This window comes from Tachyglossus aculeatus, chromosome 16, assembly GCF_015852505.1.
Source record: "Tachyglossus aculeatus isolate mTacAcu1 chromosome 16, mTacAcu1.pri, whole genome shotgun sequence".
NCBI lineage: Eukaryota > Metazoa > Chordata > Mammalia > Monotremata > Tachyglossidae > Tachyglossus > Tachyglossus aculeatus.
In genome coordinates this window covers 47,267,449-47,293,435 of record NC_052081.1, presented here as the reverse complement: position 1 = coordinate 47,293,435, position 25,987 = coordinate 47,267,449, and the positions used below count along the sequence as shown (strand labels likewise).

General features: G+C 45.4%; 1 protein-coding gene across 1 annotated transcript in view; it reads left to right on the top strand.

Moving 5' to 3' along the window:
- RHCE (Rh blood group CcEe antigens) overlaps window positions 1-25,987 on the top strand; it is a 47,473-nt gene that overhangs the window by 4,502 nt on the left and 16,984 nt on the right. The window contains exons 2-3 of the mRNA XM_038758181.1: window positions 16,869-17,035; window positions 23,404-23,590. Coding sequence (XP_038614109.1) covers window positions 16,888-17,035; window positions 23,404-23,590 — 335 coding nt within the window. The 5' untranslated portion in view covers window positions 16,869-16,887. The remainder of the gene's footprint in view (window positions 1-16,868; window positions 17,036-23,403; window positions 23,591-25,987) is intronic.

The following is a 25,987-nucleotide window of genomic DNA, read 5'->3' as shown; positions in this document are numbered from 1 at the left end:
CTTTCTTTCATTCATTCATTCAAGCAATCAAATTTATGGAGCGATTGCTTTCATTCATTCATTCATACTTTCATTCGTTCATGCGTATTCATTCATTCATTCAATCAATCGTATTTATAGAGCGCTTGCTTTCATTCATTCATTCAATCAATCAATTGCATTTATGGAGCGCTTGCTTTCATTCATTCATTCAATCAGTCAATCGCATTTATGGAGCGCTTACTTTCATTCAATCGTATTTATTGAGCGCTTACTGTCATTCGTTCATTCATTCATTGAATTAACAAATGCCATCATCATAATTCATTCAGTCATTCAATCAATCATATTTATTGAGCACTTTCATTCATTCACTCAATCAATCGTATTTATTGAGCGCTTAATGTCATTCATTGTCAGTCATTAAATCAATCGTATTAAGCGCTTGCTTTCATTCACTCATTCATTCATTGTCAATCAATCGTATTTATGGAGCGCTTACTTTCAGTCATTCAGTCATTCAATCAATCGTATTTATTGAGCACTTGCTTTCATTCAGGGGGAGACAGACAACAAAACAAAACATATTAACAAAATAAAACAGAATAGCAAATGCACTCATTCAATCATTCACTGAGGGGGAGACAGACAACAAAATATACTAACAAAATAAAATAAATAGAATAGCAAATTCATTCATTCAATCGTATTTACTGAGTGCTTACTTTCATTCATTCATTCAGGGGGAGACAGACAACAAAACAAAACATATTAACAAAATATAATAAATAGAATAGCAAATTCATTCATTCAATCGTATTTATTGAGAGCTTACTTTCATTCATTCATTCATTCAGGGGGAGACATACAACAAAACACAACATATTAAAAAAATAAAATAAATAGAATAGCAAATTCATTCAATCGTATTTATTGTGCGCTTATTTTCATTCACTCATTCATTCATTCAGGGGGAAACAGGCAACAAAACATATTAACAAAATAAAATAGAATAGTAAATTCATTCTTTCAATCGTATTTATTGAGCGCTTACTTTCATTCATTCACTCAGGGGGAGACAGGCAACAAAACAAAACATTTTAACAAAACAAAATAAATAGAATAGTAAATTCATTCGTTCATTCAATCGTATTTATTGAGCGCTTACTGTGTGCAGAGCACTGGACTAAGCGCTTGGGAAGTCCAAGTTGGCAACATACAGAGATATGTCCTGTTCATATTTTATTTTGTGAATATGTTTTGTTTTGTTGTCTGTCTCCCCCTTCTAGACTGTGAGCCCGCTGTTGGGTCGGGACCGTCTCTATAGGTTGCCAACTTGGACTTCCCAAGCGCTTAGTCCAGTGCTTTGCACACAGTAAGTGCTCAATAAGTACGATTGAATGAATGAGTAACGCGTCCGGCCGGCCGGCGGAGCGATTCCGGTGAAGCGGCCGCGGATGACGAAGCAGTCCGTCCTCCGCGAAGCCACGCCCTCTATGACGTATGGGGGCCTGTCGGCCAATAGGAAGCGTCAGGGGGCGGGGACTGAAGGGGCGGGGCCGCGAGGGAGGGAGGGAGGGAAGGCCCGGTTGGGGTTCCACGTCTGCAGAGGTGGGGCGGGGCGCATGCGCGTGAGCGTGCGCGTGCCCGGGAGCTGTCAGCGGCGCGCGCGCGCGTGGGGGGCGGGGCAGAGAGAGAAAAGAAAAAAAGGACAAAAAAAAAAAAAGCCCCAAGCGCTCGGTACAGTCGAAAGAGCCCGGGTTTTGGAGTCAGAGGTCGTGGGTTCAAATCCCGCCTCTGCCAATTCATTCATTCAATCGTATTTATTGAGCGCTTACTGTGTGCAGAGCACTGGACTAAGCGCTTGGGAAGTCCAAGTCGGCAACATCTAGAGACGGTCCCTACCCAACAGCGGGCTCACAGCCTAGAAGGGGGAGACAGGGAACAAAACCAAACATATTAACAAAATAAAAGAAATAGAATAAATATGTACAAGTAAAATAAATCAATAAATAGAGTGATAAATACGTACAAACATATATACATAGATACAGGTGCTGTGGGGAAGGGAAGGAGTTAAGGCGGGGGAGAGATGGGGAGGGAGAGGGGAAGGAGGGGGCTCCGTCTGGGAAGGCCTCCTGGAGGAGGTGAGCTCTCAGTAGGGCCTTGAAGGGAGGAAGAGAGTCAACTGTCAGCTGTGTGACTTTGGGCAAGTCACTTCACTTCTCTGGGCCTCAGTGACCTCATCTGGAAAATGGGGATGAAGACTGTGAGCCCCCCGTGGGACAACCTGATCACCTTGGAACCTCCCCAGCGCTTAGAACAGTGCTTTGCACATAGTAAGCGCTTATTAATATTACAGTCCTCTGCACACAGGAAGCGCTCAGTAAATACGACTGAATGATCCCCAGACACCTACAAGCGTCCAAACCAAGCAGAGCCCCAGACAAAACAGAGGAACCTAGAAATCTCCCCTTTCCTCACCGGCTTTAGAAACAGAGGCTCTAATCCCCGCTCCGCCCTGTGCCTACTGTGTGACCCCTGGCAAGTCGCTTAACTTCTCTGGGCCTCGGTTTCCTCACCTCTGAAATGGGGGATTTAATCCCTGTTCTCCCCCCACAGTTTATACTATGAGCCCCAGGTGGGCTCACAGGTGCAGTCAGACTACACCTGACTTGACGGTTCTGGATTTACCCCAGTGCTTAGTACAGTGCTTGACACAGACTAAACCCTTAACAAATACCATTATTCTTACTGTTGTTATTACAGGCCTCCGTCAGTCAACAACCGTGACTCATTCTAGACTGTGAGCCCGCTGTGGGCAGGGATTGTCTCTATCTGCTGCCAAATTGTACCTCCCAAGTGCTTAGTACAGTGCTCTGCACACAGTAAGCGCTCAATAAATACAATTGAATGAATGAATGAATGACAGCCCGGGCCCGGGGTCAGCTGCGTGGCTCCTTGGACGGAGGCAGGGGTGTTCTGTGGGGGAGCGAGAAGAAGAAGAAAAGTGGAGGAAGAAGAAAAGAGAAGGAGGAGAAGAAGAGAATGGGAAAAGGGGAGAAGAAGAGAAGGAGAAGAATAAAAGAAGAGAAGAAGAAAAGAGGAGAAAAAAATAGGTGAAGACGAAAGGAAGAAGAAGAAGAGAAGAGGAGAAGAAGAAGAAAAGGAGAGGAGAAGAAGAAAAGAGAAGGAGAAGAAGAAAAGAAGAGGAGAAGAAGAGAGAAGGAGAAGAAACAAGAAGAAGAAAAGAGAAGGAGAAGAAAAGAGGAGAAGGACAAGAAAAGAGAAGGAGAAGAAGAAAAGAGAAGAAGAAAAGAGGGGAGAAGGAGAAGAAAAGAGGAGAAGAAGAAAAGAGAAGGGGAAGGAGAAGAAGAAGAAAAGAGAAGAAGAAAAGAGAGGTGAAGAAGAAAAGAGGAGAAGAAAAGAAGAAGAAGAGAGAAGGAGGGGAAGAAACAAGTAGAAAAAAAGAGAAGGAGAATAGGAAAAGAAAAGAGAAGAAGGAGAAGAAGAAAAGAGAAGAAGAAAAGAGAGGGGGAAGGAGAAGAAAAGAGAAGAAGAAAAGAGAAGGGGAAGGAGAAGAAGAAGAAGAGGAGAAAATAAAGGAGAAGAAGAAGGAAGAGGAAGGAAGGAGGAGGAGAAGAAGAAGAAGGAAGAAGGAAGAGAAGAAGGAAGGAAGGAAGGAGGAGAAAAATAATAATGATGGTATTTGTTAAGCACTTACTATGTGCAAAGCACTGTTCTAAGTGCTGGGAGAAGAAAGGAGGAGAAGAAGGAAGGAAGGAAGGAGGAGAAGAAGGAAGAAGAAGGAAGGAGGAGAATAATAATGATGGTATTTGTTAAGCGCTTACTATGTGCAATGCACTGTTCTAAGTGCTGGGAGGAGAAGTAAAGAGGAGAAGGAGAAGGAAGGAGGAGGAGAAGAAGAAGGAAGAAGAATGAAGAAGAAGGAAGGAGGAGGAGAAGAAGGAAGAACGAAGGAGAAGAAGAAGAAGGGAGAAGGAACAGAAGAAGGAAGGAAGGAGGAGAATAATAATGATGGTATTTAAGTGCTTACTATGTGCAAAGCACTGTTCTAAGTGCTGGGGAGATTACAAGGTGATGAGGTTGTCCCACGGGGGGCTCACAGTTTTAATCCCCATTTTCCCCATGAGGTAACTGAGACACAGGGAAGTGAAGTGACGTACCCAAAGTCACACAGCTGACAGTTGGTGGAGCTGGGATTTGAACCCATGACCTCTGACTCTAAAGCCCGGGCTCTTTCCACTGAACCACGCTGCTTCTCTGAAGCAAGGAAGCAAGAAGGAAGAAAGGAGGAGAAGGGAAAAAAAAAAGAGGGAGAAGAAGAAAAGGAAAAAAAAAAGAGCCAAACCCCCTGGATCTGTCAGCTGGGCGGCTCCTTTGGTGAGAGAGAGAGAAGAAAAAGGAAAAAAACAGGAAAAAAAAGAAGAAAAGAGCCTGGGACTTGATGGGTGTGTGTGTGTGTGTGTGTGTGTGTGTGTGCGTGTGTGTGTATGTTTGTACATATTTATTACTCTATTTATTTATTTTACTTGTACATATCTATTCTATTTATTTTATTTTGTTAGTATGTTTGGTTTTCTTCTCTGTCTCCCCCTTCCAGACTGTGAGCCCACAGTTGGGTAGGGACTGTCTCTATATGTTGCCATCTTGTACTTCCCAAGTGCTTAGTACAGTGCCCTGCACACAGTAAGCGCTCAATAAATACGATTGATTGTGAGAGAGAGAGCGAGAGAGAGAGCGCACAAGCAAACGATTTTATTGATTTGTATTACTGTCTCCCCCCTCCCCCTGGCTCCCCAGACTGTAAGCTCTTTGTGGGCAGGGAATGTCACTGCTTATTGTTGTTTTATTGCCGTCTCCCAAGCACTTACTCCACACAGAAAGCGCTCAATAAAGTGGATTGAATGAATCAGCTGGGTGGCTCCTCAGACTGGGAGAGAGAGCGCCCAGGAACCACCAAGTGGGCTGCTTCTTGAACGGGGAAGGAGGAGGTGTCGTGGCTCAGTGGAAAGAGCCCGGGCTTTGGGGTCAGAGGTCATGGGTTCAAATCCCGGCTCCACCAATTGTCAGCTGGGTGACTTTGGGCAAGTCGCTTCACTTCTCTGGGCCTCAGTTCCCTCATCTGGAAAATGGGGATTAAGACTGTAAACCCCCCGTGGGACAACCGGATCTCCTTGTAACCTCCCCAGCGCTTTGCACATAGTAAGTGCTTAATAAATCAATCAATCAATCAATCAATCGTATTTATTGAGCGCTTACTGTGTGCAGAGCACTGTACTAAGCACTTGGGAAGTACAAGTTGGCAACATCTAGAGACAGTCCCTACCCAACAGTGGGCTCACAGTCTAAAAGGGGGAGACAGAGAACAAAACCAAACCTACTAACAAAATAAAATAAATAGAATAGATATGTACAAGTAAAATAAATAAATAAATAAATAGAATAATAAATATGTACAAACATATATACATATATACAAGTGCTGTGGGGAAGGGAAGGAGGTAAGATGGGGGGAAGGAGCCAACATTATTATTATTATTTGCACATAGTAAGTGCTTAATAAATGCCATTAAAAAAAAAAGTGACAGAGTCCGGCTTAGAACTCAGTTCCTTCTGACTCCTGGGCCCGTACTCTGTCCACTAGGCCACGCGGCTTCTCGTTGGGTTGCCAACAAATCACCGCTAATCAGACAATCAGTGGTGTTTATTGAGCGCTTACTGGGTGCAGAGCACTGTACTAAGCTCTTATGAAAAACAATTGCCGTATTCCTGCTGGTGGGATGCCTCCTACCTGCTTCTCGAATAGGCGGTCCGAGGGATTGGTCGCTTGGCAGCTGAAGGGGCGACAACACCTCTCTGCAGCCCAAATGGGGAAGGGGCGAGAAAATGCCCTTCTTTATTCATTCATTCATTCAATCGTATTTATTGAGCGCTTACTGTGTGCAGAGCACTGTCCTAAGCTCTTGGGAAGTACAAGTTGGCAACGTACAGAGACGGTCCCTACCCAACAGCGGGCTCACAGTCTAGAAGGGGGAGATAGGCAACAAAACATATTAACAAAGGAATATCAATCAATCAATCAATCAATCGTATTTATTGAGCGCTTACTATGTGCAGAGCACTGTACTAAGCGCTTGGGAAGTACAAATTGGCAACACATAGAGACAGTCCCTACCCAACAGTGGGCTCACAGTCTAAAAGGGGGAGACAGAGAACAGAACCAAACATACCAACAAAATAAAATAAATAGGATAGAAATGTACAAGTAAAATAAATAAATAAATAGAGTAATAAATAAATATGTACAAGTAAAATAGAGTAATAAATCTGTACAAACATATAAACATATATACAGGTGCTGTGGGGAGGGGAAGGAGGGAAGGCGGGGGGACGGGGAGGGGGATCTGAACCCATGACCTCGGACTCCAAAGCCCGGGCTCTTTCCACTGGGCCACGCTGCTTCTCTAGGAGCAGGAATAATAAAAAAAAATAATTAATGTAATAATAATAGAAATAAGAGAAAGAATTCCCACCCTCAGGTCGAAGGGGGGGGGCTCCTTTACCTCAAAACCAGCTCGCCAGTAAACCGCCGCGGGCCAGCTGTCCATGTACGTTGTCAAAACAAACAGAAAAAAGAAAGGAGCGGTTCTTTTCGAACAAAAACCGGCTAAGGAACGAGAGCCAAAGAGGAAACAGGGGCAAACACCACAAACTTTAAGCAAAACAACACAAAGGACGGCATTTTTGCGGACGTGCTGTCGTCGGGACTGTGGGTCCCCACTGCCCTTTTCAGACACACACCCGTAAGTACATTTTGCCGTCGGTGGTGTCTTCTTGCCCACTGTTGGGTAGAGACCATCTCTATATGTTGCCAACTTGTACTTCCCAAGCGCTTAGTACAGTGCTCTGCACACAGAAAGCGCTCAATAAATACGATTGATTGATTGATTGATGGAAGGAGTGTATGAGTGTGTCTTTGTGATTGGTGTGAGTGTGCGCTCTAAAACTTCCAGTGTCTGGGACAAGTGTCTTCCTTCCTGGGAGCTGCTTTTCTGCGTCCGAAGTCACCCAGCAGACAAGTGGCAGATCTGGGATTAGCGCTTAGTACAGTGCTCTGCACACAGAAAGCGCTCAATAAATACAATTGATTGATTTATTGATGGAAGGAGTGTATGAGTGTGTCTTTATGATTGGTGTGAGTGTGCGCTCTAAAACTTCCAGTGTCTGGGACAAGTGTCTTCCTTCCTGGGAGCTGCTTTTCTGTGTCCGAAGTCACCCAGCAGACAAGTGGCAGATCTGGGATTAGAATTCATTCATTCACTCGTATTTATTGAGCGCTTACTGTGTGCAAAGCACTGTACTAAGCGCTTGGGAAGTCCAAGCTGGCAACATCTAGAGACGGTCCCTACCCAACAGCGGGCTCACAGTCCGGAAGGGGGAGACGGACAACAAAACAAAACATATAGAATCCAGGTCCTTCTAATAATAATAATGATGATGACATTTGTTAATAATAATAATAATAATAATGATGGCATTTGTTAAGCGTTTACTATGTGCAAAGTACTGTTCTAAGCACTGGGGGAATACAAGGTGATCTTTTAGACTGTGAGCCCACTGTTGGGTAGGACTGTCTCTATATGTTGCCAACCTGTACTTCCCAAGCGCTTAGTACAGTGCTGTGCACACAGTAAGTGCTCAATAAATACAATTGATTGATTGATTGATCAGGTTGTCCCACGTGGGGCTCCCAGTCTTAATCCCCATTTGACAGATGAGGTAACTGAGGCTCAGAGAAGTGAAGTGACTTGCCCAAGGTCACACAGCAGACATGTGGCAGAGCCGTGATTCGAACCCATGACCTCTGACTCCAAAGCCCCTGATCTTTCCACTGAGCCAAGCTGCTTCTCTAAGTTAAGCGCTTACTATGTGCAAAGCACTGTTCTAAACGCTGGGGGGATACAAGGTGATCAGGTTGCTCCACAGTCTTAATCCCCATTTTACAGATGAGGGAACTGAGGCTCAGAGACATTAACTGACTTGCCCAAGTCACACAGCAGACATGTGGTGGAGCGGGGATTAGAACCCATGACCTCTGACTCCCAAGCCCGGGCTCTTTCCACTGAGCCACGCTGACTCTATTTATTTATTTTACTTGTACATATCTATTCTATTTATTTTATTTTGTTAATCTGTTTGGTTTTGTTCTCTGTCTCCCCCTTCTAGACTGTGAGCCCACTGTTGGGTAGGGACCGTCTCTATATGTTGCCAACTTGTACTTCCCAAGTGCTTAGTACAGTGCTCTGCACGCAGTAAGCACTCAATAAATACGATTGATTGATTGATTGATTAATCCCCATTTTACCGATGAGGTAACTGAGGCTCAGAGACGTTAAGTGACTTGCCCAAGTCACACAGCAGACATGTGGCGGAGCGGGGATTAGAACCCATGACCTCTGACTCCCAAGCCCGGGCTCTTTCCACTGAGCCACGCTGACTCTATTTATTTATTTTACTTGTACATATCTATTCTATTTATTTTATTTTGTTAATCTGTTTGGATTTGTTCTCTGTCTCCCCCTTCTAGACTGTGAGCCCACTGTTGGGTAGGGACCGTCTCTATATGTTGCCAACTTGTACTTCCCAAGTGCTTAGTACAGTGCTCTGCACGCAGTAAGCACTCAATAAATACGATTGATTGATTGATTGATTAATCCCCATTTTACCGATGAGGTAACTGAGGCTCAGAGACGTTAAGTGACTTGCCCAAGTCACACAGCAGACATGTGGCGGAGCGGGATTAGAACCCATGACCTCTGACTCCCAAGCCTGGGCTCTTTCCACTGAGCCACGCTGACTCTATTTATTTATTTTACTTGTACATATCTATTCTATTTATTTTATTTTGTTAATCTGTTTGATTTTGTTCTCTGTCTCCCCCTTCTAGACTGTGAGCCCACTGTTGGATAGGGACCGTCTCTATACGTTGCCAACTTGGATTTCCCAAGCGCTTAGTACAGTGCTCTGCACACAGTAAGCGCTCAATACAATTGATTGATCTTACCTCCTCCCTTCCCCACTGCACCTGTATATATGTATATATGTTTGTACATATTTATTACTCTATTTATTTATTTATTTTACTTGTACATATCTATTCTATTTATTTTATTTTGTTAATCTGTTTGGTATTGTTGTCTGTCTCCCCCTTCTAGACTGTGAGCCCACTGTTGGATAGGGACCGTCTCTATATGTTGCCAACTTGGACTTCCCAAGAGCTTAGTACAGTGCTCTGCACACAGTAAGTGCTCAATAAATATGATTGATTGATTGATTGATTGACTGATTCTGACTCCAGGCCTGGGCTCCTTCCAGGAGGCATCAGAGAGAAACTCATCACCCCTGGCAGTCAATCCCCTTCCTCACCTCGCTACTCTCCTAGTCCAATCCAGCCCGCTCACTACACTCCCTAATGCCAACCTTCTCACTGTGCCTCCATCTCGGGTATCTCACCGCCGACCTCTCGCCCACATCCTGCCTCTGGCCTCGAATGCCCTCCCTCCTCATAATAATAATGGCATTTATTAAACGCTTACTATGTGCCAAGCACTGTTCTAATAATAATAATAATAATGTTGGTATTTGTTAAGTGCTTACTATGTGCAAAGCACAGTTCTAAGCGCTGGGGTAGATACAAGGTAATCAGGTTGTCCCACGAGGGGCTCACAGTCTTCATCCCCATTTTCCAGGTGAGGGAACTGAGGCCCGGAGAAGTGAAGCGACTTGCCCAAAGTCACACAGCTGACAACTGGCAGAGCCGGGATTTCCAAAGTCACACAGCTGACGACTGGCAGAGCCGGGATTTGAACCCATGACCTCTGACTCCAAAGCCCGGGCTCTTTCCACTGAGCTACGCTGCTTCTCTCATAGCACACAATGACTCTCCCCCTCTTCAAAGTATTTTTCAAAGCCCATCTCCTCCAAGAGGCCTTCCCTGACTAAGCCCTCCTTTCTATAAGCGCTTAGTACAGTGCTCTGCACACAGTAAGCGCTCAATAAATACGATTGATTGATTGATTTTTCTCCCAATCCCCTCTGCGTCGCCCTGACTTGCTCCATTTATTCTGTATATATGTATATATGTTTGTACATATTTATTACTCTATTTATCTTACTTGTACATATCTATTCTATTTATTTTATTTTGTTAGTATGTTTGGTTTTGTTCTCTGTCTCCCCCTTCTAGACTGTGAGCCCGCTGTTGGGTAGGGACTGTCTCTATATGTTGCCAACTTGTTCTTCCCAAGCGCTTAGTACTGTGCTCTGCACACAGTAAGCGCTCAATAAATGTGATTGATTGATTGATTGATTGATTCATCCCCCAGCTCCCAGCCCCACAGCAATTATGTCCATATCTGTCATTTATTTCTATTCATGTCTATCTCCCCCCTCCACCCCCTCCAGACTGTAAGCGCCTTGTGGGCAGGGAAATGTGTCTACACCTATTTATTATTCTATTTTATTAACGTGTATGTATCTATTTTATTTATTTTATCTGTACATATCTATTCTATTTATTTTCTTTTGTTAGTATGTTTGGTTTTGTTCTCTGTCTCCCCCTTTTAGACTGTGAGCCCACTGTTGGTTAGGGACTGTCTCTATATGTTGCCGACTTGTACTTCCCAAGCGCTTAGTACAGTGCTCTGCACACAGTAAGCGCTCAATAAATGTGATTGATTGATTGATTGATTCATCCCCCAGCTCCCAGCCCCACAGCAATTATGTCCATATCTGTCATTTATTTCTATTCATGTCTATCTCCCCCCTCCACCCCCTCCAGACTGTAAGCGCCCTGTGGGCAGGGAAATGTGTCGACACCTATTTATTATTCTATTTTATTAACGTGTATGTATCTATTTTATTTATTTTATCTGTACATATCTATTCTATTTATTTTCTTTTGTTAGTATGTTTGGTTTTGTTCTCTGTCTCCCCCTTTTAGACTGTGAGCCCACTGTTGGTTAGGGACTGTCTCTATATGTTGCCGACTTGTACTTCCCAAGCGCTTAGTACAGTGCTCTGCACACAGTAAGCGCTCAATAAATGTGATTGATTGATTGATTGATTCATCCCCCAGCTCCCAGCCCCACAGCAATTATGTCCATATCTGTCATTTATTTCTATTCATGTCTATCTCCCCCCTCCACCCCCTCCAGACTGTAAGCGCCCTGTGGGCAGGGAAATGTGTCGACACCTATTTATTATTCTATTTTATTAATGTGTATGTATCTATTTTATTTATTTTATCTGTACATATCTATTCTATTTATTTTCTTTTGTTAGTATGTTTGGTTTTGTTCTCTGTCTCCCCCTTTTAGACTGTGAGCCCACTGTTGGTTAGGGACTGTCTCTATATGTTGCCGACTTGTACTTCCCAAGCGCTTAGTACAGTGCTCTGCACACAGTAAGCGCTCAATAAATGTGATTGATTGATTGATTGATTCATCCCCCAGCTCCCAGCCCCACAGCAATTATGTCCATATCTGTCATTTATTTCTATTCATGTCTATCTCCCCCCTCCACCCCCTCCAGACTGTAAGCGCCCTGTGGGCAGGGAAATGTGTCGACACCTATTTATTATTCTATTTTATTAATGTGTATGTATCTATTTTATTTATTTTACCTGTACATATCTATTCTATTTATTTTATTTTGTTAGTATGTTTAGTTTTGTTCTCTATCTCCCCCTTTTAGACTGTGAGCCCACTGTTGGGTAGGGACTGTCTCTATATGTTGCCAACTTGGACTTCCCAAGCGCTTAGTACAGTGCTCTGCACACAGTAAGCGCTCAATAAATACGATTGATTGATTGATCTATAATTCTATATATTGATGCCTGTCTCCCCCTTTCTCCACTGTGAGCCCCTGTGGGCAGGGACTGTCTCTGTTGCTGAATTGTACTTTCCCTACTAGACTGTGAGCCCGCTGTTGGGTAGGGACCATCTCTAGAGGTTGCCAACTTGGACTTCCCAAGCGCTTAGTACAGTGCTCTGCACACAGTAAGCGCTCAATAAATACGATTGATTGATTGATTGATTGATCTATAATTCTATATATTGATGCCTGTCTCCCCCTTTCTCCACTGTGAGCCCCTGTGGGCAGGGACTGTCTCTATTTGCTGCTGAATTGTACTTTCCCTTCTAGACTGTGAGCCCACTGTTGGGTAGGGACCGTCTCTAGAGGTTGCCAACTTGGACTTCCCAAGTGCTTAGTACAGTGCTCTGCACACAGTTAGTGCTCAATAAATACGATCGATTGATTGATTGATTAATGAATACCATATTTTTAAAAAATCAATTGCATGGGAACAGGTAAGGCCGATCAGGAGACAGTGGGGTCACGGCCAACGGCCAGTCAGGACGGTCTTCTGGGGTGGGGCAGTTAGATGGGCCGGTGGCATCTGGGTGGGGCAGATTAGAGAGTCTCCAGCAAGTAGCCGGTCAGGGCCCCCCACGGGTCCTGGGAGTTCAACCAGTTGGGAACTCCTGGGTGGGGGCCATTAAAAACAGGGCCCGAATCAACGAGGTCACAGCCGGTAGTCAATCAATCAATCAATCAATCCTATTTATTGAGCGCTTACTGTGTGCAGGGCACTGTACTAAGCGCTTGGGAAGTACAAGTTGGCAACATAGAGTCAATCAGAACCATTCTGTACTGAGCGAGGCGCTTCAAACGGGGCTCAGGAGGGAAAAGATTAGAGAAAGGACCTGACAAGGACCAAGGGAGGGAGACCTGCCCACTTAGAATACCAATAATAATAATAATAATAATCATGATGGTATTTGTTAAGTGCTTACTGCGTGCCAGGCTGGGTGGATACAAGCGAATCGTACTGGACGCTGTCCCTGTCCCGTGTGGTGCTCTTAGGCTCAATCCCCATTTTCCAGATGAGGTAGCTGAGGCCCAGAGGAGTAAAGTGACCTGCCCAAGATCACACAGCAGACGAGCGGTGGAGCGGGGATTAGAACCCATGACCTTATTATTATAATAATATAATATAATATAATATAATATAATATAATATAGTATGATATAATAATATAATATATAATGTTATATTATATATAAAATAATAACAATAATAATAGCATTTATTAAACGCTTACTATGTGCAAAGCACTGTTCTAAGCACTGGGGAGGTTGCAAGGTGATCAGGTTGTCCCACCGGGGCTCGCAGTCTTAATCCCCACTTTCCAGATGAGGTAATTGAGGCCCAGAGAAGTAAAATGACTTGCCCAAGATCACACAGCAGATGAGCAGTGGAGCAGGGATTAGAACTGATGACCTTAATAATAATAATAATAATAATAATAATAGTAATAGCATTTATTAAACACTTACTATGGGCAAATCACTGTTCTAAGCGCTGGGGAGGTTACATGGTAATCAGGTTGTCCCACGGGGGGCTCACAGTCTTAATCCCCATTTTACAGATGGGGTAACTGAGGCACAGAGAAGTTTAGTGATTTGCCCAAAGTCACACAGCTGACAGTTGGTGGAGCTGGGATTTGAACCCATGACCTCTGACTCCAAAGCCCGGGCTCTTTCCACTGAGCCACACTGCTTCTCTACTTTCTGACTCAGTGTGACCTACTTCACCGAGCAAGGACCTAGGAGCCTAAACCTGACTCCACACTTACCTGCTGGGTGGCCTTGGGCAAGTCACTTCTTTGAGCCTCAGTTTCCTCATCTGGAAAATGGGGATTCGATACCTGTTCTCTATCCTACTTAGAAAGGGAGCCCAATGCGGGATCTGATTCTCTTGTTTAGAGCTTAGAACAGTGTTTGGCCACAGTAAGCACATAGCAAATACCACAATTATCATTATTATTGTTATTATGCCCAGGTGGGGCTGAGATGTTGAATGACTTGCCCCATAGTGAGCCAGTGGTAATAATAATAATAATAACGATGGCATTTATTAAGCGCTTACTATGTGCAAAGCACTGTTCTAAGCGCTGGGGAGGTTACAAGGTGATCAAGTTGCCTCGTTGGGGCTCACAGTCTTTATCCCTATTTTACAGATGAGGTCACTGAGGCACAGAGAAGTTAAGTGACTCGCCCAAAGTCACACAGCTGACAAATGGCGGAGCGGGGATTTGAACCCATGATCTCTGACTCCAAAGCCCGGGCTCTTTCCATTTCTTTACATTGTATACCCCCAGCTCTTAGAACAGTGCTTTGCACATAGTAAGCGCTTAACAAATGCCATTATTATTATTTTTTTAAAAAATTTTTTCCACTGAGCCACGCTGCTTCTCACAGTACCTCTCACTCTGGTCCCAGTGGTAATAATAATAATAATAATGGTGGTATTTGTTAAGCGCTTACTATGTGCCAAGCACTGTTCTAAGCGCTGGGGGGATACAAGGTGATCAAGGTTGTCCCACTTGGGGCTCACAGTCTTCATTCCCATTTTACAGATGAGGGAACTGAGGCCCAGAGAAGTGAAGTGACTTGCCCAAGGTCACACAGCTGACAAGTGGTGGAGCCGGGATTCGAACTCATGACCTCCGACTCCCAAGCCCAGGCTCCTTCCACTGAGCCACACTGCTTCTCTGGGTCTGCAACCAGGTCTCTTGACTTTGGTTCAGTGCACTAACCATTAGACCCGACCGCCTCCTTTTTGTTGTCGGTATTTGATCAGCGCTTACTATGGGCCGGGCACTGTACTAAGCACCAGGTGGATACAATCAGGTTGGATACGAATCTATGTCCCTCAACCCCACAGCATATCCATCCGTAATTTATTAAATGTCCATCTCCCCATCAAGTCTGTAAGCTTGGGGAAGTAACGTGGCTTAGTGGATACGGGTTGAGCCTGGAGTCAGAAGGACCCGGGTTCTAATTCTGGCTCCGCCACGCGTCTGCCGTGTGACCTTGGGCCAGTCACTTCCCTTCTCCGGGCCTCAGTTACGTCATCTGTAGAACGGGGATTAAGAGTGTGAGCTCTTTGTGGGACAGGGACTCTGTTCAACCTAATTTGTATCTATCACAGTGATTAGAACAGTGCTTGGCACATAGCAAGCGCTTGGCACATAGTAAGCCCTTGGCACATAGTAAGCGCTTGGCACATAGTAAGCACTTAAAAGTACCATAATTATTATTATTATTATTATTAATGAGCTCCTTGGGGGCGAGGATTGTTTAGACCTACTCTGTCGTACTGTGCTCTCCCGAGCACTTAGTGCAGGGTTCTGCACCCAGTAAGCGCTCAATAATTTTCCTTATTCCTTTACTGTTATTAAATGGTATTTGTTAACTGCTTACTATGTGACAGGCACTGTAATAAGCGCTTGAGTAGAGACCAGCTAATTACGTTGGACGCCTTCCCCACATAGGGCTCACAGTCTCAATCCCCATTTTCCAGATGAGGTAACTGAGGCCCAGTGAAGTGACTGGCCCAAGGTCTCACAGCTATTCCTTTACGGCTATTAAATGGTATTTGTTAACTCCTTCCTATGTGACGGGCACTGTACTAAGCACTTGAGGAGAGACAAGCTAATTACGTCGGACGCCTTCCCCACATGGGGCTCACAGTCTCAATCCCCATTTTCCAGATGAGGTAACTGAGGCCCAGTGAAGTGACTGGCCCAAGGTCTCACAGCTCTTCCTTTATTGCTATTAAATGGTATTTGTTAAAAACTGCTTCCTATGTGACAGGCACTGTACTAAGCACTTGAGTACTTTGGACGCCTTCCCCACATAGGGCTAACAGTCTCAATCCCCATTTTCCAGATGAGGTAACTGAGGTCCAGTGAAGTGACTGGCCCAAGGTCTCACAGCTATTCCTTTATTGCTATTAAATGGTATTTGTTAACTGCTTACTATGTGACAGGCACTGTACTAAGCACTTGAGTAGAGACCAGCTAATTACGCTGGACGCCTTCCCCACATAGGGCTCACAGTCTCAATCCCCATTTTCCAGATGAGGTAACTGAGGCCCAGTGAAGTGACTGGCCCAAGGTCTCACAGCTATTCCTTTATCGTTATTAAATGGTATTTGTTAACTGCTATGTGGCAGGCACTGTACTAAGCACTTGAGTACTTTGGACACCTTCCCCACATAGGGCTCACAGTCTCAATCCCCATTTTCCAGGTGAGGTAACTGAGGCCCAGTGAAGTGACTGGCCCAAGCTCTCACAGCTATCCCTTTATTGTTATTAAATGGTATTTGTTAAAAACTGCTTCCTATGTGACAGGCACTGTACTAAGCACTTGAGTACTTTGGACGCCTTCCCCACATAGGGCTCACAGTCTCAATCCCCATTTTCCAGATGAGGCCCGGTGAGGCGACCGGCCCAAGGTCTCACAGCGGACCAGCGGCGGAGCCGGAATTAGAACTCGGGTCCTCCTGCCTCCCACCTTGATTAACCACCTCGCTCCGCACAGACTGGTCGGTGACCTTCCCCACAGCACCTGTATATATGTCTATATGTTTGTACACATTTATTACTCTATTTATTTATTTTACTTGTACATACCTATTCTATTTTGTAGTATGTTTGGTTTTGTCTCCCCCTTTTAGGCTGTGAGCCCACTGTTGGGTAGGGACTGTGGCTATATGTTGCCAATTTGTACTTCCCGAGCGCTTAGTACAGTGCTCTGCACACAGTAAGCGCTCAATAAATACGATTGATTGAGGATGGCGTGGCCGTTGGGTCGCTACCACAGATAAGGCCTCTCCCGCAGACTTATCGGCCCCCGGCAGGGCCTTTCCCCCTCCTCGGCTGGCGCGAAATCGGCCTGAGCGGGGCAGACCCAGCAACGGGGATGGGGAAGATGGTTTTTCTTCTCTCACGAAGGCTGCCGCCCCGATCGGTAATGGGTTCCAAATACGCCCCCTCGCTCCGGCTGTTCCTGCCCCTGTGGACCCTCCTCCTGGAAGCGGCCTTCATCCTCACCTTCATGTTTCTCATTCCCTCTGAGGCTCCCGCCAACATGTTGAAGGATTCCCTGGAGCTGTACTCAGGTGAGCGCCCAGGCCTGAGGGTGGGAAGAAGACGCCAATCAATCAATCAATCAATCAATCGTATTGATTGAGCGCTTACTGTGTGCAGAGCACTGTACCAAGCGCTTGGGAAATCCAAGTTGGCAACGTATAGAGACAGTCCCTACCCAACAGTAGGCTCACAGTCTAAAAGGGGGAGACAGAGAACAAAACCAAACGTACTAACAAAATAAAATAAATTGAATAGATATGGACGAGTAAAAGAAGGCACGGTTTGGCCTGAGAGGAGTGAAGTGTGCAGGCTGGCGTGTCATTCGTTCAGTCAATCGTATTTATTGAGCGCTTACCTTGCGCAGAGCTCTGACTGACGGCAGAGGCCTTGGTAGACCTAGAGCCGGGAAGGTCATCTCATCCATCCCCCTGCCTCTGCGTTACCCGGCCCACTTGAAAAGGGAGTCGGGGAAGGCGAAAAGGAGGGAGGAGGATTTTTCTTTTTTTTTTTAAAGGTATAATAATAATAATAATAATGGCATTTATTAAGCGCTTACTATGTGCAAAGCACTGTTCTAAGCGCCGGGGAGGTTACAAGGTGATCAGGTTGTCCCACATGGAGCTCACAGTCTTAATCCCCATTTTACAGATGAGGGAACGGAGGCACAGGGAAGTTAAGTGGCTTGCCTAAAGTCACACAGTTGACAAGTGGCAGAGGCGGGATTTGAACGCGTGACCTCTGACTCCAAAGCCCGGGCTCTTTCCACTGAACCATGCTGCTTCTCTAAGCAGCATCTGTTAAGCCCTTACCATCTGTCGAGCGCTGTGCTAAGTGCTGGGCTCAGTGGCTCAGTGGAAAGAGCCCGGGCTTTGGAGTCAGAGGTCATGGGTTCAAATCCCGGCTCCGCCACGTGTCTGCTGTGTGACCTTGGGCAAGTCACTTAACTTCTCTGAGCCTCAGTTACCTCATCTGGAAAATGGAGATGAAGACCGTGAGCCCCATATGGGACAACTTGATCACCTTGTATCCCCCCCCAACCAGCACGTAGAACGGTGCTCTGCACATAGTAAGTGCTTAATAAATGCCATCATTATTATTATTATAGAGAAGCAGCCTGGATCAGTGGAAAGAGCCCGGGCTTTGGAGTCAGAGGTCGTGGGTTCAAATCCCGGCTCCGCCAATTGTCAGCCGTGTGACTTCGGGCAAGTCACTTCACTTCTCTGGGCCTCAGTTACCTCATCTGGAAAATGGGGATGAAGACTGTGAGCCCCTCGTGGGATAACCTGATCACCTTGTAACCTCCTCAGCGCTTAGAACAGTGCTTTGCACATAGTAAGCGCTTAACAAATGCCATTATTATTATTGTCTTTTAGACTGTGAGCCCACTGCTGGGTAGGGACTGTCTCTATATGTTGCCAACTTGTACTTCCCAAGTGCTTAGTACAGTGCTCTGCACACAGTAAGCGCTCAATACATACGATTGATTGATTGATTGATTGGACGCAAGTTAATCAGGTCGGACCCAGTCCCCGGCCCGCGTGGGGCTCCCGGTCTAAGAAGGATGGAGAGCGGGGATTGAACCCCCTTTGACAGCTGAGGAAGCTGAGGCGCAGAGACGTAAAATGACGGGACCAAGGTCTCACAACAGGCAAGTGGCGGAGCCGGGATTAGAATCCAGGTCCTCTGATTTCCAGACCCGTGATCTTTGGAAAGAGTACAGGCTTGGGAGTGAGTCTGATGTCATGGGTTCGAATTCAGGCTCCACCACTTGTCTGCTGTGTGACTTTGGGCAAGTCACTTAACTTCTCTGTGCCTCAGTTATCTCATCTGGAAAATGGGGATTAAGACCATGAGCCCCACGTGGGACAACCTCATTACCTTGTATCCCCCCCAGCGCTTAGAACAGTGCTTTGCACATAGTAAGCGCTTAACAAATGTTATTATTATTATTATTATTACTATTATTATTATTATTATTATTATTATTTCCACTAGGGAAGCAAGGAAGGGTCTTTCTTAGGCTTAAAGATTAGTGCTTAGAACAGTGCTTTGCACATAGTAAGCGCTTAACAAATGCCATTATTATTATTATTATTATTTCCACTAGGGAAGCAAGGGAGGCTCTTTCTTAGGCTTAAAGATCAGCGCTTAGAACAGTGCTTTGCACATATTAAGCGCTTAATAAATGCCATCATCATTATTATTATTATTTTTTGGAAATAGTAATAATAACAATAGTGGTATTTGTTAAGCTCTATGTGCCAAGCACTGTTCTAAGCACCGAGGTAGATACCAGATAATCAGGTTGGATACAGTCTGTGTCTCACATGGGCTCACAAGAAAGGAGATTCCTTGTTAATTTCTGAAACTCATTCCAACATTTAACCCTTCCAGCTGGGATGGCCCCCTTTTTGCCCAACGTAAATTGCCTCAAAGGCAACTGCACTGAATAATAATAATATTCATTCATTCATTCAATTGTATTTATTGAGCACTTACTGTGTGCAGAGCACTGCACTAAGCGCTTGGGAAGTACAAGTTGGCAACATATAGAGATGGTCCCTACCCAATAGTGGGTACCCAACAGTGGGCTCACAGTCTATTACTCTATTTATGTATTTATACATATCTTGTACATATCTATTCTATTTATTTTATTTTGTTAGTATGTTTGGTTTTGCTCTCCGTCTCCCCCTTTCAGACTGTGAGCCCACTGTTGGGTAGGGACTGTCTCTATACGTTGCCAACTTGTACTTCCCAAGCGCTTAGTACAGTGCTCTGCACACAGTAAGCGCTCAATAAATATGATTGATTGATTGATGGATTAGAATAATAATAGTGGTATTTGGTAAGAGCCCACTATGTGCCAAGCACTATCCTAAACACTGGGGGAGATACAAGCTACTCCGGTCTTACACGGGGCTCACAGTCTAAGTAGGAGGGAGAACACGTATTGAATCTCCATTTTGCAGATGAGGGAACTGAGGCCCAGAGAAGTGAAGTGACTCGCCCAAAGTCACACAGCACATAAGTGGCGGAGCCAGGATTAGAACGCGGGTCCTCTGACTCGCAGGCCCGGGGCCTTTTCCACTGGCCACGCTCCTTCTCAAGTTTTATAATTGACGATCCACCTGCACTTATGGTTCTAATCCTGCCTCTGCCAACTGTGAGCTGCGTGACCTCGGGTAAGTCACCTCACTTCTCTGGGCATCTCAGTTCCCGCAGCTGTAAAATGGGATGAAATCCCTTTTCTCCCTCCTACCTAGACTCTGAACCCCATGTTATACACGGACGGTGTCCAACCTATTGAAATTGTACCTTACTTGGGGCTCAGAACAGTGTTTGATGAAAAGTAAGTGCTGAACAAATACCTTTGAAAAATCAAAAAGGAAAATTACAAACGGATATGCCTCAGGGTGCTTTTGGGAGTGGAGTGAAAATCAAGGGGTTTGAGGGAAATGGGGAATGGCTCAGTGGAAAGAGCCCGGGCTTTGGAGTCAGAGGTCACGGGTGCGAATCCCAGCTCCGCCACATGTCTGCTGGGTGACCTTGGGCAAGCCACTTCACTTCTCGGAGCCTCGGTTCCCTCATCTGGAAAATGGAGATGATGACTGTGAGCCCCACGCGGGACAACCTGATCACCTTGTATCCCCCCCCCCCCAGCGCTTAGAACAGTGCTTTGCACATAGTAAGCGCTTAACAAATGCCATTATTATTATTATTATTACTTAGCACATTCATTCATTCATTAAATCATATTTATTGAGCACTTACTGTGTGCAGAGCACGGTGCTAAGCGCTTTAATGGGGATCTGGGGGGGCCATGGAAGACTAAGGCCAAGATAAGGGTTGTGAAAGTTAATTGCAGTGCCCTGGGACTTTGGAGGGACCCAGCTGAGAAAGAAAATGGTCCCTTATCCCCGGCAGCAGCTGCTTTTGGGTCAGACTGATTGGATAGCCTCCTCCTCCCTCCTCCTCCTCCCTCCTCCTTCCCCTCCTCTCCCTCCCTCCCCTTTAATGGTTGACCCTGGCCTTGAAAGAAACGCTCCAGTTGACTCCATTTTCCTAAACAGCTGCTAAAGAGGCTAGACTTTCACTCTAAACTGTAATCCCCTTGCGGGCAGGGAACACGTCCACCCTTCTGTTATTCTGTACTCCCCCACGTGCTTAGTACAGTGCTTGAAACTTAGTAAGTGCCAAACAAGTACCCCAATTAATAACAATAATAATAATACCAAGCCTCTCTCCTAGTTGGACTGATTCTTTTGTAACTATCCTAGTGCTTAGTACAGTAATAATAATAATGATGGCATCTGTTAAGCGCTTACTATGCGCAAAGCACTGTTCTAAGCGCTGGGGAGGGTACAGGGTGATCAGATTGTCCCACGTGGGGCTCACATCCCCATTTTACAGATGAGGTAACTGAGGCACAGAGAAGCTAAGTGACTTGCCCAAAGTCACACAGCGACAACTGGCGGAGCCGGGATTTGAACCCATGACCTCTGACTCCCAAGTCCGGGCTCTTTCCATTGAGCCACGCTGTCAGCACTTAGAACAGTGCTTTGCACATAGTAAGTGTTTAATAACTGCCATTATTATTATTATTATTATTACTTAGCACATTCATTCATTCATTAAATCATATTTATTGAGCGCTTACTGTGTGCAGAGCACTGTACTAAGCGCGTGGGAAGTACAAGTTGGCGACATATAGAGACAGTCACTACCCAACAGTGGGCTCACAGTCTAGAAATAGTAAGCCCTTAAAAAATCCCCACAGTTATTACTTCATGAGACGAGGAAACTGAAGTCCAGAGAAGTTAAGTGACTTGCCCAAGGTCACCCAGCAGGCCAGTGATGGAGCCAGGATAATAATAATAATGGTATTTGTTAAGCGCTTACTATGTGCGAAGCACTGTTCTAAGCGCTGGGGAGGTTACAAGGCGATCAGGTTGTCCCACGGGGGCTCACAGTTTTAATCTCCATTTTACAGATGAGGTAACTGAGGCACAGAGAATCAGTCAATCGTATTTATTGAGCACTTACTGTGTGCAGAGCACTGTACTAAGCGCTTGGGAAGTACAAGTTGGCAACATATACATATAGAGACGTGAAGTGACTACAGCTGCCAGTTGGAAGAGCGGGGATTTGAACCCACGACCTCTGCCTCCAAAGCCCATGCTCTTGCCACTGAGCCACGCTGATAAGAACTCAGGTCCTCTGACTCCCAAGCTCCATTCATTCAATCGTATTTACTGAGCGCTTACTGGGTGCAGAGCACTGAACTAAGCACTTGGGAAGTCCATCATTCATTCAATCGCATTTATTGAGCGCTTACTGTGTGCAGAGCACTGGACTAAGCGCTTGGGAAGTCCATCATTCATTCAATTGTATTTATTGAGCGCTTACTGTGTGCAGAGCACTGGACTAAGCGCTTGGGAAGTCCATCATTCATTCAATCGTATTTATTGAGCGCTTACTGGGTGCAGAGCACTGGACTAAGCGCTTGGGAAGTCCATCATTCATTCAATCGTATTTATTGAGCGCTTACTGTGTGCAGAGCACTGGACTAAGCGCTTGGGAAGTGTACATCTAGAGACGGTCCCTACCCAGTCTTTTAGACTGTGAGCCCGCTGTTGGGTCGGGACCGTCTCTAGATGTTGCCAACTTGGACTTCCCAAGCGCTTAGTCCAGTGCTCCGCACACAGTAAGCGCTCAATAAATACGATTGATTGATTGATTCTCTGTGTCTCAGTTACCTCATCTGTAAAATGGGGATCATCATCATCAATCGTATTTATTGAGCGCTTACTATGTGCAGAGCACTGGACTAAGCGCTTGGGAAGTACAAATTGGCAACATAGAGAGACAGTCCCTACCCAACAGTGGGCTCACAGTCTAAAAGGGGGAGACAGAGAACAAAACCAAACATACTTATTACTCTATTTATTTATTTTACTTGTACATATCTATTCTATTTATTTTATTTTGTTCGTATGTTTGGTTCTGTTCTCTGTCTCCCCCTTTTAGACTGTGAGCCCACTGTTGGGTAGGGACCGTCTCTATGTGTTGCCAATTTGTACTTCCCAAGCTCTTAGTCCAGTGCTCTGCACATAGTAAGCGCTCAATAAATACGATTGATGATGATGATACTAACAAAATAAAATAAATAGAATAGATACGTACAAGTAAAATAGAGTAATAAATACGTACAAACATATATACATATATACAGGTGCTGTGGGGAAGGAGAGGGGGAGAGGAAGGAAGGGGCTCAGTCTGGGGATTGATTGATTGATTGATAGAAGGGGAGCTCCAGCCACTAGGCCCCACTGCCTCCTGACCCTTCTGCTTCACTCTCTTCCTCTCCCCCGCCGCCGCCGCCCCCGCCGGGCAGCCTTCCAGGATGTGAACGTCATGGCCGTGCTGGGCTTCGGCTTCCTGGTGGCCTCCCTGCGGCGTTTCTCCTGGAGCGGGCTGGCCTTCAACCTGTTCCTCGTGGCCGTCGGCGTCCAGTGGACCGTCCTGCTGGACGGCTTCCTCTTTCACTTCTCCGCCGGGAAACTTTACATCGGCCTGCGCAGGTAACCGCTGCTTACGGCTCCTGGACCCCCAAGCCTCCCCCCCTACACTGGTCAACAAACAAATCGGGCTTCTGAACCATTTTTTTTGGCAGGGTAATCATTAGGCGCTTACTACGCGCCACGCACCGTCTCCATGCTGAGGTAGACACCAGCTAATCAGGTTGGACACAGTCCACGTCCATGCTGCTGCTGCTTGGAGAAGCAGCGTGGCTCAGTGGAAAGAGCTCGGGCTTTGGGGTCAGAGGTCATCCTCATCAATCGTATTTATTGAGCGCTTACTGTGGGCAGAGCACTGTACTAAGTGCTTGGGAAGTACAGGTTGGCAACATATAGAGACAGTCCCTACCCAACAGTGGGCTCACAGTCTAAAAGGGGGAGACAGAGAACAAAAGCAGGTCATGGGTTCAAATCCCAGCTCCGCCAACTGTCAGCTGTGTGACTTTGGGCCAGTCACTTCACTCGATGATGATGATGGCATTTATTAAGCGCTTACTAGGTGCCAAGCACTGTTCTAAGCACTGGGGAGGTTAGAGGGTGATCAGGTTGTCCCACGTGGGGCTCACAGTCACCATCCCCATTTTACAGATGAGGCCCAGAGAAGTGAAGTGACTTGCCCAAAGTCACACAGCTGACAACTGGTGGAGCCGGGATTTGAACTCATGACCTCTGACACCAAAGCCCGGGCTCTTTTCCACTGAGCCACGCTACTTCACTTCTCTGGGCCTCAGTTACCTCATCTGGAAAATGGGGATTAAAACTGTGAGCCCCCCGTGGGACAACCTGATCACCTTGTAACCTCCCCAGCGCTTAGAACAGCTGGCACTGCCAACCGATTATTCCGTCTGACCGCCCTGGACTGTTGTCCTTCAGACCACGTGAAGGGAGTGGAGTGGCGCAGTTCGGGTCTCTATATTAGGCCTGTGTCCAACCTGATCAACTTGTATCAATCAATCAATCGTATTTATTGAGCGCTTACTGTGTGCAGAGCACTGGACTAAGCGCTTGGGAAGTCCAAGTTGGCAACATATAGAGACAGTCCCTACCCAACAGTGGGCTCACAGTCTAATCATAGTCATTATTAGTCATAGTCATAGTCATAGATAGTCATTGTATCATCATCAATCGTATTTATTGAGCGCTTACTATGTGCAGAGCACTGGACTAAGCGCTTGGGAAGTACAAGTTGGCAACATATAGAGACAGTCCCTACCCAACAGTGGGCTCACAGTCTAATCATAGTCATTATTAGTCATAGTCATAGTCATAGATAGTCATTGTATCATCATCAATCGTATTTATTGAGCGCTTACTGTGTGCAGAGCACTGGACTAAGCGCTTGGGAAGTACAAGTTGGCAACATATAGAGACAGTCATCATCATCAATCGTATTTATTGAGCACTTACTGTGTGCAGAGCACTGTACTAAGCGCTTGGGAAGTCCAAGTTGGCAACATATAGAGACAGTCCCTACCGAACAGTGGGCTCACAGTCTAATCATAGTCATTATTAGTCATAGTCATAGTCATAGATAGTCATTGTATCATCATCAATCGTATTTATTGAGCGCTTACTATGTGCAGAGCACTGGACTAAGCGCTTGGGAAGTACAAGTTGGCAACATATAGAGACAGTCCCTACCCAACAGTGGGCTCACAGTCTAATCATAGTCATTATTAGTCATAGTCATAGTCATAGATAGTCATTGTATCATCATCAATCGTATTTATTGAGCGCTTACTGTGTGCAGAGCACTGGACTAAGCGCTTGGGAAGTCCAAGTTGGCAACATATAGAGACAGTCCCTACCCAACAGTGGGCTCACAGTCTAATCATAGTCATTATTAGTCATAGTCATAGTCATAGTCATTGTATCATCATCAATCATATTTATTGAGTGCTTACTGTGTGCAGAGCACTGTACTAAAAGCTTGGGAAGTACAAGTTGGCAACATATAGAGACAGTCATCATCATCATCATCAATCGTATTTATTGAGTGCTCACTGTGTGCAGAGCACTGTACTAAGTGCTTGGGAAGTCCAAGTTGGCAACATATAGAGACAGTCCCTACCCAACAGTGGGCTCACAGTCTAATCATAGTCATTATTAGTCATAGTCATAGTCATAGATAGTCATTGTATCATCATCAATTGTATTTATTGAGCACTTACTATGTGCAGAGCACTGGACTAAGCGCTTGGGAAGTACAAGTTGGCAACATATAGAGACAGTCCCTACCCAACAGTGGGCTCACAGTCTAATCATAGTCATTATTAGTCATAGTCATAGTCATAGATAGTCATTGTATCATCATCAATCGTATTTATTGAGCGCTTACTGTGTGCAGAGCACTGGACTAAGCGCTTGGGAAGTACAAGTTGGCAACATATAGAGACAGTC